At 37.9% G+C, this 14438-nt stretch overlaps 1 protein-coding gene and 1 non-coding gene across 3 annotated transcripts in view; one reads left to right on the forward strand and one right to left on the reverse strand.

Annotated features, from left to right (window-relative positions):
• The window catches only part of EFCAB2 (EF-hand calcium binding domain 2), a 67452-nt gene extending 54454 nt beyond the window's left edge, over positions 1–12998 (forward strand). Inside the window, exons 4-7 of one of the 2 annotated variants that reach the window (XM_010992321.3) lie at positions 7137–7216; positions 7831–7873; positions 7982–8048; positions 12768–12998. In XM_010992321.3, the coding sequence (XP_010990623.1) occupies positions 7137–7216; positions 7831–7873; positions 7982–8048; positions 12768–12883 (306 nt within the window). In that variant the 3' untranslated portion in view covers positions 12884–12998. The remainder of the gene's footprint in view (positions 1–7136; positions 7217–7830; positions 7874–7981; positions 8049–12767) is intronic. The other variant, XM_031438498.2, reaches the window with a different exon arrangement.
• On the reverse strand, positions 10801–10932 carry LOC116148742 (small nucleolar RNA SNORA18). Its single transcript, XR_004132305.1, has one exon. It is a non-coding gene; the product is annotated as a small nucleolar RNA SNORA18 (small nucleolar RNA).
• Positions 12999–14438: the final 1440 nt, after the last annotated feature.

Below are 14438 nucleotides of genomic sequence, written 5' to 3' on the forward strand. Positions count from 1 at the left end.
TTTTGTCTGTGCCCTTTAGGAATTGGAGTCTCTCTTTCCTGCAGCCCTCCAACTCTCCTATACACTTGTCAGATGTTCTGGGGACTTATCTTCCAGTGCAGAACCACTGAGCTGGGGAGCCTGATGTGGGGCTCTGCCCCCTTACTCCCTGGGGAGAACCTCTGCAATTGTGATTATCCTTCTGTTTGTGGGCTGCCTGTCTGGGGGTGTGAGCCCTGACAATACCACATCTCTGCCCCTCCTACCTGTCTTGCTGTGGTTCCTTCTTTTTATCTATAGTTGTAGAAAATCTTTTCTGCTAGTCTTCAGGTCATTTTCATAGTGAGTTGCTTTGTAAGTAGTTGTAATTTTGGTGTGCCTGTGGGAAGATGTGAGCTAAGGGTCTTCCTACTCTGCTATGTTGGCCATGCCCACAATCCATCACCTTAATATAATCATCATTGTGTTTTAGTGCACTTCCTTCTGTATTATTTTCCTGTACATGTTTTTAACATGACAGTAATCTTATGGTTCAATTCAGTATGTATAATTCTGAACTTTGCTTTTTCCCCCCTAATTATACCACAAACATTTTCCATGTTATTACAAAGATTTCATTATTTCAAAAATACATGCTGATTAAAATTGGACAAGAAAATGGTAGGGGAGTGATCTCTCTTGTATCCATCAATCACTCAAACACAACCAGAATATTTTACCTTTTTCAATATTCCATCAAAATGATTTTTCCATACTGTTATCTAATATTTAAAAACTAACATTTTAAGAAGAAGATTCTGTCACACTGCAACATGGATGAACCTTGAATATATTATGCTATGTGAAAATGGTAGTCACAAGAAAGATAAGTACTTCATGTGTCCACTTACACGAAGCATCTAAAATAGTCAAACTCTTAGAAATTGAAAGTGTGTTGTTGAAGATACACTGAGAGTTTGAATAAAATTACTTTATAAAATATAAAAATAGTGATAGTTTTTAAATTAACATGTTGTTATAAGTGTGATTTAAAACATATCAGTGGATCTAATAAATGTTATACAATATTCAGATATTTATTGTGCTAACCAAATCTTAACCAAATCTCAACCCAGGATAGACCTTTTCCTCCAGACTTATTGCAACATAGTTTTATGCTATTGCTTTTGGTATAAATGGGAATAAGAGTACCTTAGTGGGGACCATTGCTTCAACACTTACTGCCTCTGTCAAATAGGAGAGGGCTGTACTGGAGTTAGGGAGGAACACTCAGTGCCTAGGCGGAGAGAAACTGAAACTGAAGGGTGTGAAACAATTAGTGCAGCTGGAGCCCCTTACCCGCCACCCCCATCCCAGAGGATAAAGGGGAAGTTAACGGCTTAACAGCCACTGACTCCCCCATCACTTCAAGTTGTAGAAAGTCACAGTTGGAAGGGACTCTTTTTGATTACATGGTTTAGTCACTTGTTGATTCTTAGACTCTCCCATGGTCCAGCCAAAAGGTGATTCATTCTTTTTTTGATACTTCCAGTAGTAAGAAAGGGACTTATAACCCCAAAGAATTATATAGCCTAATTTTTCACAAGCACATCTAGAATGTTTGGAGTAAAACTTTTTCTTAAGTAGGTAGGTCTAAGATTTTTCCTTTGTAAAGATAATATTTTTGGGAAATGCCAATGAATTTTTTTGTTTTATTCTACCCAAAGTAGAGAAATATTTTTAAAAATTGTATTCATGTTTCAGTTTTGAAACATGATTTATGTCAGTTTGTATGTGTGGTGTTCAATTCTAACTTGAAATATCTCATGGTTTTTATATTTTTTACTACAAGTAGTTTAAAAAATTCATATGTATATCTTGTTTGGTGACCTGGAACTAGATGAAATGTAGGTGCTTTATAAACCATCTTAACTACTGGTATTATCTTGATTTGTGAAGCATGAAATAGTTCAATTTATTGACTGATTGTTATATCACTGGGGAGAAATGAAATATTGCTGTGTTTTATTGCACCCATCCTGTGAGTTCAGCATTAAAATAAATAATGCTTTAATGAGAAAAGAGATGGCCTGATGATTTCACTGTGGGGAGAAAGAACTCTGGGCTGTGATCCCATCAGAACACCTGACCAACTTTGAGGACCAAGACAGGCACTTTACCTCCCTGTGCCCAAATTTCCTCAGATGCAAAACAGATCAAGAAAATTGACTTTGAGGGGAGGGTATAACTCAGTGGTAGAGTGCATGCTTAGCATGGGTTTAATCCCCAGTACCTCCTCTAAAAATAAATAAATCTAATTATATCCACCTACTCCCACAAAATAAAATAATTAAATAATATAATGACAAATAAAATATTTTTTAAAAGGACTGGTTTAAAAAATATTGACTTTTACTGAAATAGAGTAAGAAACAGTATTTGCCTCATGCTTTGAGTCTTAGAGAAATGTTGTTTAAAAAAAAAACCCACAGTATTTACATATATGTTGAGACCACTCCATATTGAGGAAGAGGATGCAGAGAGACTATGGAATGTCTGAAGGCACAGCGCTAGCCTTGTGGAGGGGGGCCTCTTTGTGTGCCAAGGAAGCAGTGCTATTTCTTCAGGTGGCCTACTCCGCTGTAGTTCTTTGGAGAAGGAGAAGCCAGGTGTATAAGGTCTTCCAGGCGAACATCTGCTGGCACACTGTTAAGGTGAATTCTCTATAAATGATAATTGACACCTAAGCCAGAGGATCATCCTGCAAAGAGGTTTTATTTCCTTTGCATTCGTAAATGCTGCCAAGGTTGCTTTCTAATTATTACCTTATTTTCGGCACATTAACCTTTCCCTTAGATGAAACAAACTAGGTTATAACTTACTTGGTCTCATTCATGTTTATAGTAACAGGACACATTTGGTTTGTTTGTCTTTGTCTTTTGAAGAGGAGGGAGGCATTTGGTGGCTGTCCCTCTCCCTCTCCTATCGGTGCAAAGAGGCATGAAGGCAATAGGAGAAGTGGAGGCATCACTGCTGCTAATCCACTACCCCGTCCTCTAGGTGGGGGTCCAGGGGCAAGGGATAAGGTCTTAGATAGCCTAGTAATTTAATACACTCTCGCCACATTCCATGTGGCATTTTACAGCTATGAGACATGATCAGACTTCTGCAAAAACAGGTCCATATGGTGGAGAAAGGAGGATGTGTCAAGAATTTTAGCACCAGAGATGGATTTTTTAGGACGAAGTGTCATTGCATGATATAGAGCCAGAAGTATGCATACTATTGATAACAATAATAATTATAATAATTCAAGGTTCACAAACACCTTTATGTTAGATCTCATGTAACCTTCACAACAACCATGTAAGGTAGTTATTACTGTCCTCCCCATATTACAAATGTGGATGCTGGGAGATGAGTTTTAATCAGAGTATTTTAAACTATCCTTGGTCTAACATGGTGAATATATTTTCCTATGGGAAGACAACATCCTTTTTTCTTTTTTAAAGAACCTAACTAGTACAGAAGTCAAATGGATTTTTTCAGTATGACTTTGCTCCAAGTGAAGAAATGGCAATGCTAGTCTTTTCAAACATGTCTGCTATAATTTAGGGAATGTTTCTTGAATTTATTTCACTATAAGTTCGTTAATTGCATTTTCTCCTGGAGAAAGTAGGTCTGGCTACATCATATTCTGTCAACTCTGTAAAATCAGTTCTGAATTTTGAATATCTGCTTTCCTAATCTCCCATTGATAAGTGTAGGGACTTATGCTTCATGATAGTGATTCAAAGTATTTGGATTAAAATGTACCATACATATTTAGACTATATACACATGCATATATATACATATACGTGTGTGTGTGTGTGTGTGTGTGTGTATAAAATAGTTTGCTAGAGCTGTTATAACAAAGTACAATAAACAGTGCTTAAACAGCAGAAATTTATTGTCTCATAGTTCTGGAGGTCAGAAGTACAGAATCAAGGTATTGGCAGGGTTGGTTCCTTTTGTTAGCTATGAGGGAAGGATCTGTTCCATACCTTTGTCCTTGGCTCGTAGATGACTTGTCTTTATGTTCACACAGCGTTCTCCCTGAGTGCGTGTCTGTGTGTCCAAATATCTCCTTTTCATAAAGACACCAGTCATATTGGATTAGGGCCCACTCTGATGACCTCATTTTAACTTGATTACCTTGGTAAATACTTTCTCTCCCATTAAGTCACATTTTGAGGTACTAGGGGTTAGGACTCCAACATATGAATTTTGGGGGAATGCAACTCAACTGATATCTCTCTCTATACCTATATATGTATATGTGTGTGTATATATATACACATATATAATATACTATAAAGTATGGTTTTAATGTTGGATTTATTTCTATTAAGTCTTAAAGGAGTTTTAATATGTGATGTAAAGATTCATTAAGCCATCATTGCATAACATTTCTAGAAAGTAGTGTTTTTGTCCTATCTTACTTACGGCCTCATAAAGCTAGCTAGTTTGTCCTGCACCAGAAATAATAGAACCATCTCATATCCTCCACTCCCGCCACCCATTTCCAGATTGCCAGAAGTGGTATTCTACCCTCTGCCTATTGTTTCTCTTTTATGATAGAGCGATATACCATATTTTCAAAATACCTTTTATAAAAATCAATGGAATCCAAATAAAGCATGGAGTTTAGTGAGTACTAATGCATCAGTATTGGTTCATTAGTTGTGACAATGAGCCAACTATAGTTGTACCACAGTCATGTAAGGGTTAACAATTAGAGGAAACTGGAGGAAGTGGGGTATATAGGAACTCTACTAGCTTTGTAACTTTTCTGTAAATCTAAAACTATTCTAAAATAGATTTATTTAAATAATATACAATTTTAAATAATCTAGTGTCTGGTATATATTATACAGTTCACTAATGGTGTATTTAGAAATATCATATTATATTGTTTTTATGCCATTGCTTATACATCTTTTAATACAAAAGAATGCATTAGATGTGGCCTCTAGAGGACAGTGTTGGGTCATAGATTTTCACGACCCGCCCAAGTTAAAGATGGACTTAGATATTTTTCTTCTTACTTTTTAACCACAAGCCCTCTGTTTGTTCATTATCCCTCTTTTTAAAAAAAAAAAAAGTCAAGGAAAATGTATGTCTATTCTTCTGTCCTGATTCATTGGCGATCTGCTTTAACTCACTGCTTTTGTGCAGTTTTGGCACTACACAGATCTGTCAGATCTGTCAGATCTGCCAGAATGATCTGCAGAGTTTTCACCTATGTTCAGAGTACCAGAGGCTTGTGGAAGTTGTGTGTGTGTTGGGGGGGGGGGAGTGAAGGGGTAGGAATTTTGAGGCACATATGTATGTGTGTTTGTGAATTCTCACATGATGGGGAGAGTGCTGTAGGGTTAAACTCCCTTTGAAAAAACGAAAAACAGTTTGTAGATTGAAGAGGATGCTCATAAAATAAGAGGAGTTTTGATTTCCAAGGTCAAAACTGTTTGCTCTGCAGTAGTTTGTTGGGGGTGGCAGGAAGGGGAATCAAACCATTGCTCTGGCTTCTGGAGCAGGTTTCTGGACTAATCAGAATAGAAACTCAACCTTTTAATTTAAAAATTATCCTTCTGAAGGCAGTCTTATGAGATTGACATTTTATTTTTAAGAGGCTCCTGGAGTTGGGAGTTACAGAGTGCTACTCAAGCACATCAGAGCCATATGAACATTAATTTGCAAAATGCTTGTCTTGGATTTAAAGGCAGCTGAAAACCATTGTTCATGTATTGATGGGCTCAGAAATTCTGAAACGCATCATTCTGTCATTATGTGGATGACATTTTTTGCTGACAGTAGAGTCCAAGGGCTCCACTCATACTGGGTGAGAACCTAGTATAAACATTAAAAAATAGTTGTCATTTGATGACAGTGTGTTCCACTTAGCAGCAACCTATAGATTTCTTACCTTTTGCTCAAAGAATAAATCTTTTAAAATCTCCACTGTTGAATTGGGATATGTGAGCCTCTTAATAGGATTTTTGAAAGGGAGTGGAAAATTTACAGCTCCTCATAAATAGCCTGACATGAAAGTTAAAATCAATAGCGTATTGTTCAGCCATCCCATCAAAGGTGAACCTTACAGGCATGAGTCTTTCTTACTCTCATCTAACAGTGCTAGGGACCAAAGATTCTTTCTGAGGTGTAGTCTTCTCTTAATTAGTGGTGGTATAACAATGTTCCACAGACCACCTAGTTACTTAATAAATATTACAATGATTTGATATGTATTTTGGTCCTCAAGCTAATGATTGGTCCCCTAACCTGGTTTCTTATCCAGTGCTCCTTATCTCAGGGAAAAGCATCACTGCATTGCATTTGTGCAAGTCAGAATCCGGAGAGTTGTCCTTGACTCCTCTTTTTTTCTTATCCTTGCCCGTAATAGATGCAGCAACCAAGTGTGACTGGTTTTACTTCTTAAATATTTCCTGTAACCATCCACTTCTCTCTCCATGACCACCCCTCCAATCCAAGCCTTTATCTTACCTGCTTAGACTACTGTGGAAGTCGCCTCACCCACAACCAGTGTGATCTTTCAGACACACATCTATGAGACCTTCAGTGATTTCCCATTGGTCTTAGGATAACAACCAAAGTCACTTTCATGGATGATAATGCCCTGCACGGCCTGGTCCCTGTTTCTCTCTCCAGCCTCATCTGAAAACATTCTCCTCTTTGCTCTCTATTCTCCAGCATCCTGGCCTCTAAGACCCTCCAGCAGGCTCTCAGAGCACGCATTTTCATCTACTTGGGAGTGTCTTCACTGCTGTCTTTGTCTAATTGCCTTCTACTCATCCTTTAGAAATCAACTCGAGTGTGATTTCCTCATGAATGCCTTTCCTGATGATCTGGCGTAGAAGTTTCCTTTATTCTGTGCTCTAGTAGACCCCTGCTCCTTTACTTTAGTGTGCTTACATAAACTTAGAATTAGGCATTCAGCTTTGTTGTTTTTTGAATTACTATATGAATCCACTACCAGAATATAAACTCTATGAGCAGGGACCATGCCCAATTATGCTCGTTATCAAATGCCCAGCACTTGGCACAGTGCTTGGAAAAAGTAGTTGCTCAATACATTTGTTGAATGAATAAGTGGCTGTTATCTGTTGAATGTTTAGGTAGAGGAAGAAGAACCCACTGGATACATTCGGTATGAAAAATTTCTTCCAGTGATGACTGAAGTTCTACTGGAAAGAAGGTAAGAATGTAAATGCAATTGTTAAGGTAAAGTAATGATTAGAATCACATTAATTTCAAAATACTTGTCTTTTTCACTTTGTATGTTATATGCAGCCAATGTTTATCTTTGGATAACTTCCTTCTAATTTTTCTCTACACTTCTGAACTGCTGGTTGGTATGTTCTCAGAAATATCAACCACTTCAATATTAATCTAATAAGCAAAGTGTAATTAAAGGGCAAATAAGCTACAAAAAGCATAAATCAACATTCTTATCATTTTCTGTTTTGAATTATCGATGATAAATAAGAATTAACTCTAATTATTTTTCTAGAGAAAGTGTAGCATTAGCTTACCATAATTGGTTTACTGTAGAAATTTTATTTCCAAATAAACTGATTTCCAGAATGATGAAAAAAGCTAATAGATAACATCAAGCATGCCAGTGATTTTTAACTGAGTATTCCCTGTGGGTGGGGAGTGCTTTTAACTTTATTATCTAGAAACCCAAAAATATTTCAGTGAGGGAAGTATCATTATCCTAGAATGTTAGCAGCTTTTAAAAAATGTGATCATTTGTTATGTAGACTGAGCTAAGTACTGTGAGATTTAAACCTTTTATTGCATAATTAGATACAGACCAATTCCAGAAGATATCCTTCTTCGAGCTTTTGAGGTATGTAAGCTCCAGATTTTACATATATTTATATTTATATGAAAAATTCATTAAGTAGATTTTATTCACTAAATAAAAATATAATTTCTATCTTTCCTTTCCCCCTAGGTATTAGATCCAGCTAAACGTGGGTTTCTTTCTAAGGAAGAACTGATCAAGTATATGACTGAAGAAGGTGACAGTGATTTACTACTTATAGCAGTGACTTTTTAAAGTGATTAATAATTTAAAAACAGTTATGCAAAAATTCTAGGGGATACTTTAAAATCCATCATTCCAGTTAAAAGGAGTCATTTACTATTATTATTTTGGTTTTGGGGTGGTTTCTGTTTCATGGGGGGAAAAGTGGACAAACAGTAGGTTAAGGGGAGATGGATTATTGCCTTATAGGATTTTGTAAAGTATAATGATACTTCTGTAAATTGAAGTCATTCTATTCCCTTATGGGGTGTTTCCAGAGTGAAAGGTATGCCACCTGGAAAACATGAGCTATCAATTACTATAAGTCAGTGCGTGTTACTAGATTGAAGATTCAGGAGTCTATCAAAATTCCTTCTTTAAAGAACTTTTCAGTTGGTGAAGTTAGGGATAATACAGCCTCAAATGAATATGAATTCACATAAAATGTTTCAGTTTTTTATGCTAATGGTACCATTTGCTTTGTACTTGAACTGTGTACACACACACACACACACACACACAAATTATACGTAGTACCTGTACACCTATATATGCCAACATATTTCCTTTAGGAATTCTCTTTTCCTAGGCTGATGTGCAAATTTGTTTTTCCTGAATGTCAGTAGCCCAATGGACATTCCCTTGAAACCATTCTCATATTGATCACCTCCCCTCTTCCCATATAAAGTTAGAGTTCTGTCTCTGTTCAGTTCAGTAGTTCACAGATGAATCCTGAATGATTCAGAGTTGCTAATCACTTGAGACAGAATCAGAAGTGCAAGTAATTTTGAGTAGGGAAGACTAAGACAGCATTTCCATGTGCCGCTAGTTTGACCATTTTGACTTGATCCATCATTAGGTGAGAATACAGGAAGTGAGAGTAAGGAACTCATGACGTTGTTAAAATTATCTTAGGGATTAACTTTGATGAGAATATTATGACTTTTAAAGCATTGGCTTCTTAATCCTAAGGATTAATTTAAGGGAGGTAAATCCTAGATTATATTAGGCGATATGAATTTAGTTAAAAAGGCCAAAATAGTTCAATGTCGTTAGTATGATGCACCTACTGTGTGCAGGTGAGGGATACTAAGAGCAGTGAGAGGTAATGATACTAAAATCTGCTCCCTTTCTCAAAAATATTATAATCTTACTGGAGGAAATAGAACTAACTTATAAGACAATTCAAAATAGAAGACAGTAGAAAAAAGCTTGTATCAGGAGATCCGTGTGGGCTGGACCAGCCTGGAAAGCTTGGTCTGGGAAGACAGAATAGATTTCTTAAGATAGTGGAGTTGATGGGTGAGTTTTTGAGAACAGGAGTAAAATCCTACGCATTATGGCACCTCCACACATAGTAAGTCTCAGCGAATGTTTGTTGAATTAATGAATGAGTCAGTAGATGAATGTAGAATGGGTGAAGGGGCTGAAGAGAGGGAGACAGAGACTGACAAAAAGTACGAACAACAACGGGGAGGGAGGAGTGAGCATGATGTTTCGGGAGCCTGTGAGGAGAGAGAGCCCAGAGGGTCTTGTTGGCAAACAGTAGAAAATGAACGTAGGCAGATTTACTGGGACTAGGTTGTGGAGGCCTGGGCTCAGGGGTTTAGAACTCATCCTGTGGGCAGTGGAGAAGCATTGTAGGGTTTTGAGCAGATGAGTCACATGGTGTAAGAGGGATTGTGGGAGCTTAGTCTGGTGCTGGTGGGTTTGTTAGATGAGCAAGAAAGAGATTGGACTGGGGAGACTAATCAGGAGACTATTTCAGCATTTTGAAGGTACCCTAATAAGGGCTTTATCTGGCAGTGACAATGGGAATAGAAAGAAGAGATTGAGATAATAGGACTGTCTACAGTGGATCCACAGGTCATGAAGAATAACAGAGTGCAGGGGGCAAAGGTGCGAGCTGAGTCAAATGTAGGAAGGCTTTGGCCTGGATGATGGGTATTGTGGAAATGCCACTACTGAACTAGGGAATCAGAAACAGACTAGAGGATACAGAGACCAATGCAGCTTTCCACAATATCCACAGAATATTAATCAGTTTGAGAGTGTGTGTTCTATGATGAACGTAATAAATCACACTGAATCAAGTTCCTGCAAGATAGAAGTCCACATGTGTCCAGGTGTGTGTATTGTGTCAGATAGTATTTGGCAGCAGGGAAGATCTCAAAAAGATTTTTTGAAACAAGCACATGTTGCTGCCTGTGTGCCAGGCAATGTTTTAAGTGCTATTTAAATAATAACACTTTTGTTTATGTGTAAAGGGGTTTTTAATTATGTGTAACATAGGCAAAATTAAAGTCAGTAAATTTTTAAGGAATTTCACGTGTTCTGCTTCCTTCCACTGTCCATCCCCTTAGTTCTCCAATATTTTAGTCATAATCTTCAAGATATCCCTTTCAAAAAGATTTTTTGCTCAATCCACATTTGACATGTCAGTCAGTCCACAATTCTTTTAGTTGGGCTTCTTTGATCTCCAGTGGAATATGAACATACTTCAGAAATTCCTCACCTGTAAACTTTGGGGTCAAATTTCCTCAAGCAGCTTACTTTAGGACTGTAGTTAGGATCAGAGGAGATGGATCTGCCTGGTTCTGAATTTTAGACACCCTCTAAACATGCATCAAGTTCAAATCATATTTACTCCTAAGCTGTCATACCCTAGAACAGTCCTGATTGTTGGAATATGCCAATACCTAAGATCAAAAGTTTGACTGTTAGGTTTTTCATAGTTTAGTTTGCAGCTCTGTCTTGTAGTTCTTTCCCACAGATCTAACGTGTAGTTCTGAGAGTAAAGGAAACCACATACTTACTCTGTGAGGCATGCCAATGATGTGTAGGTCTACAGAAAAAGCCCCATCAGGATAGACCTCAGCCAAATAATAACACTTTTAATCCTCATAACAAGCCTATAAGATAGGTAGTATTAGTATCATCTCCATTTTACAGACAGGAAAACTGAGACACAGAGAGGTTAAGTGACTTGCCGGCATCTTAAAGCTAATGAGACGCTTTAGTGTTTGAACCCAGGCATTCTGCCGCCCAAGCTTGTGCTTTTAATCATTAAGCTGTTTTCCTCCCCTTCTTAATCAAATACTGCATATCTTTTCCTTACCCGAGAAAGCCATGACCACCGTCTGTATTTCACTGTGAACAGGGCCTTGTTCCAAGCAGCAGAGTCGTTGGTGAGTTCATGGACTTTGAGATGGACTTGATGGCGTTCAGGTCCCCATTCCACCACTCACTGACTGGGGCTGCCTGCCTTTTTTCTTTGGGTGCTGGTGTCCTCAAGTGTAAGTAGGGATACAGTTCTTACCTCTCATGAGGTGGTTGGGAGAGTAACCTTCATTAATACATAGAAGTACTTAGATCAGTGCCTGGCACACAGTAGCTCTCAAAACATGTTTGTAGTTAGTATTCCTTTCCCCCTCCCCGCAATAGCTCAATGTTTGTTTGTTTGTTTAAGTAAATTTTTTTCCTTTTTGGGGGAGGGTAATTAGCTTTATTTACTTATTATTAATTTTTTTTAATGGAGATACTGAGGATTGAACCCAGGACCTCAATAAATGCTAAGCACACACTCTACCACTGAGCTGTAGCCCCACCTCACTCTTGTTAGCATTCTTATAAGGACTTATGTGATGCTCATCAAAGTTCATTGGCAGTGGATTTAGTATTTAAAAACCAGGTATAAGAAAGATTGAGAATTTGTCTTTTTAGGCGTTTTAGGTATTCTCTTTTAGGATGTAAGCATGATTTCAAAAGATCTGAGCACATTCCCCCCGATGCAGTCATCAGTGTCATCAAAATCCCCACTTGAATAATTTTTGTGTTATTAACTGAATTCTACCTTAGAAAGCATTGTTTGTAGTGGCAGGAAACTTACGTTCAAAAGGTATGTAATCCTCAGGCCTTGGTAATTTACCTGTTTGAATTAAGGCTCTGTAGGGGTAAGATGGCGATGTGAATATTTCTGTATTTTGTTTAATATCAGGACAAAGTTCTGTCTTAAATAGATGACAGCCTTTCCAGTGTTCTTCCTGAGTTTGCTTTTCATCTTGAAACCAATATCCAAGATGGCCTTCAGCTGTTATCTGAGTCCGACTAAAGCCCACAGATTTTCTATCCAACTTTTGGTTTCATTTGACAGCAATACTGGGCCAAACTATAACAAGGAGGACTGTTTTGAAATGGCTGATGAGTGGTATCTGTCACTGGGCGCAGCTGGATACTAAATTGGCCTACCCTGGTTGGAAGATAGTGTTACAGTTATCTGCTCTTCAGCATTTCTGCATAGCAACCATTTAATCCTCTCTTCATACCCTTACTAAATATAGTGATTAGACCCCCTATAAAACTGTGAGTTCAGGTTAATCCTCTGGCAATTTTAATAGTTTAAGTAAATAAACAATCTTATTTAATGATGTTTTCATGTCTTCCTTCTGTTTTGGCTGAAAAGATCGATTCTGTGGGTTGCTTGAACTATGATATCGCAAGGTAAAATAACTCCACAATTTGCCAGGGGTACAACAGCATGCTCTTTGACCCTCTGGACTGCCATAATGTGCTGGCTTTATGGCCCCAGGGAGAGTCACTAGCGACACAGTGGGGGATGGCGGGATTCCATGGCAATTAAGTCGGCTAGTGTAAAGAGAAAGAAAAAAAGATCGGAAGATTGTAAATGATGAGTTTCCTTTCTTGTTCCTCCTAGGTGAGCCCTTTTCTCAGGAGGAAATGGAAGAGATGTTGTCTGCTGCAATTGATCCAGAATCGAATACAATTCATTACAAGGACTATATAGCAATGATGGTGATAGATGAAAATTAAGCACTAAAGACTTCATTTCTAATTGAAAGGATAATTTTGAAAATTGCTTGGCCTTGTTAATTTCACATTTTATCTTATAATTCCTATATATGCTAATTAATGCCTTGTGACAACTACTTCAAGATATTTTGTTTTTTAAAGATAATCATAACAATTTAAAACAAATTTATTTAGTGTGTCTAGCCTTATGGAATGACAAATTGCTAATTATTTTAAAACTGTTCTTAAAACATTTTAACATTATCCATGAACTGTCGTTAACATTCTCCAATAAAACCCAGATTACTTTCAAATTAATTAAGCTGACAAATTGAAGAATAATTAGAATGACCCAAGGTTTGGCATATAAAGATCTTGGGAGGGGGCAGAATGACCACAAATTGAAAATGAGTAGCAATGTGAGTAGCTTCTTTTAAAAACAACAACAAACACTTCAGCAATCAGAATGTGGAAGGAGAGCTATTGAAATGGTATTAATAATTCATTTTTTATGAGTGCCAATTACAAATCCCATTTGAGGTGACAGTAACTTAGTGTAAAAAATGTAAATTTGCTGATCTAGCATATTACCATTTATGGAAAGGAGCTAAAGGAGTTGAGATCATTGAATCTAGAGAAAAGACTGACTGAAAATTGATAATATAAGGAAGTGGCACTTCTCTTCTGTCTTTAGAATTCTTATGTATTCAGAATACCTGCTATGAGAATATTGTCTTGAATACTGACTAAGAATATTGAGAAATTTTATGGTGTGCAGGAGATACAGCTGGAAAAGCAAAGGGGAAAATAAGGTAAAGGAAAGTGAATAATCTTCCATTGGATTGAGGAACGGGGGACAGTTACTTGCAGGAAGAGAAGGGGAGATTCAGGGCTGGAGGGAGACACCAGGTTGAGGGAATTGTTTTTGGAAGGTGGGACCCATGCAGGCACATTGATATTCAAAGGGCTGAGAGCCCCAGAGAAGAAGCTGAAGACCCTGAGGGGGTGTGGGGCAGGGAGCAGGTTCCAGAGCAAAAGAGGGATCGCTTTTGGTGGGTAGGAACAGTGACTCAACTGCATGGTCCCTCCCTAGTGGCCTCCAGTTCCTTTCTGAGTGAGGAGGAAGGTGGTAGGTTACAGAGCTTGAGGAGAATGGTAAAATTTGGAGATATCTCTTGTGGGAAATGGGAGAAAGAGCCCATTAAAGATTTTCAAGAAATCCTGGAGGATTTTATTCAGTAACTCAGGCTCAGGAGCGAAAATGATGGATTGTTGTGTTGATTCCTGGTTAAGTCATGTGGGTGAGATGGAAGCAAACAAAGGTCAAGGGAGTGAAGGGATTCACAGGAAAGCAGTCGTAGGATGGTCTGTGGAGTCGGGTATTAGAGAGAGATGTAGGTAGAATGGGCTCACAGGTGGAGAGAAGGGGGCAGGGCCTCAGGGCCTCCAAAAGGGCAAACAGCTTGTGTGGGACAACGAGAGACAATTGGCTTTCCTGCCACTCCTGCGTAGTAACATGTTTTGCTTGAAATTTGACTTCACGTGTTAGAGAGTTCTTTTAGTCTCCTAAAAGGTT

This window comes from Camelus dromedarius, chromosome 21 (genome assembly GCF_036321535.1).
Source record: "Camelus dromedarius isolate mCamDro1 chromosome 21, mCamDro1.pat, whole genome shotgun sequence".
Lineage (NCBI taxonomy): Eukaryota > Metazoa > Chordata > Mammalia > Artiodactyla > Camelidae > Camelus > Camelus dromedarius.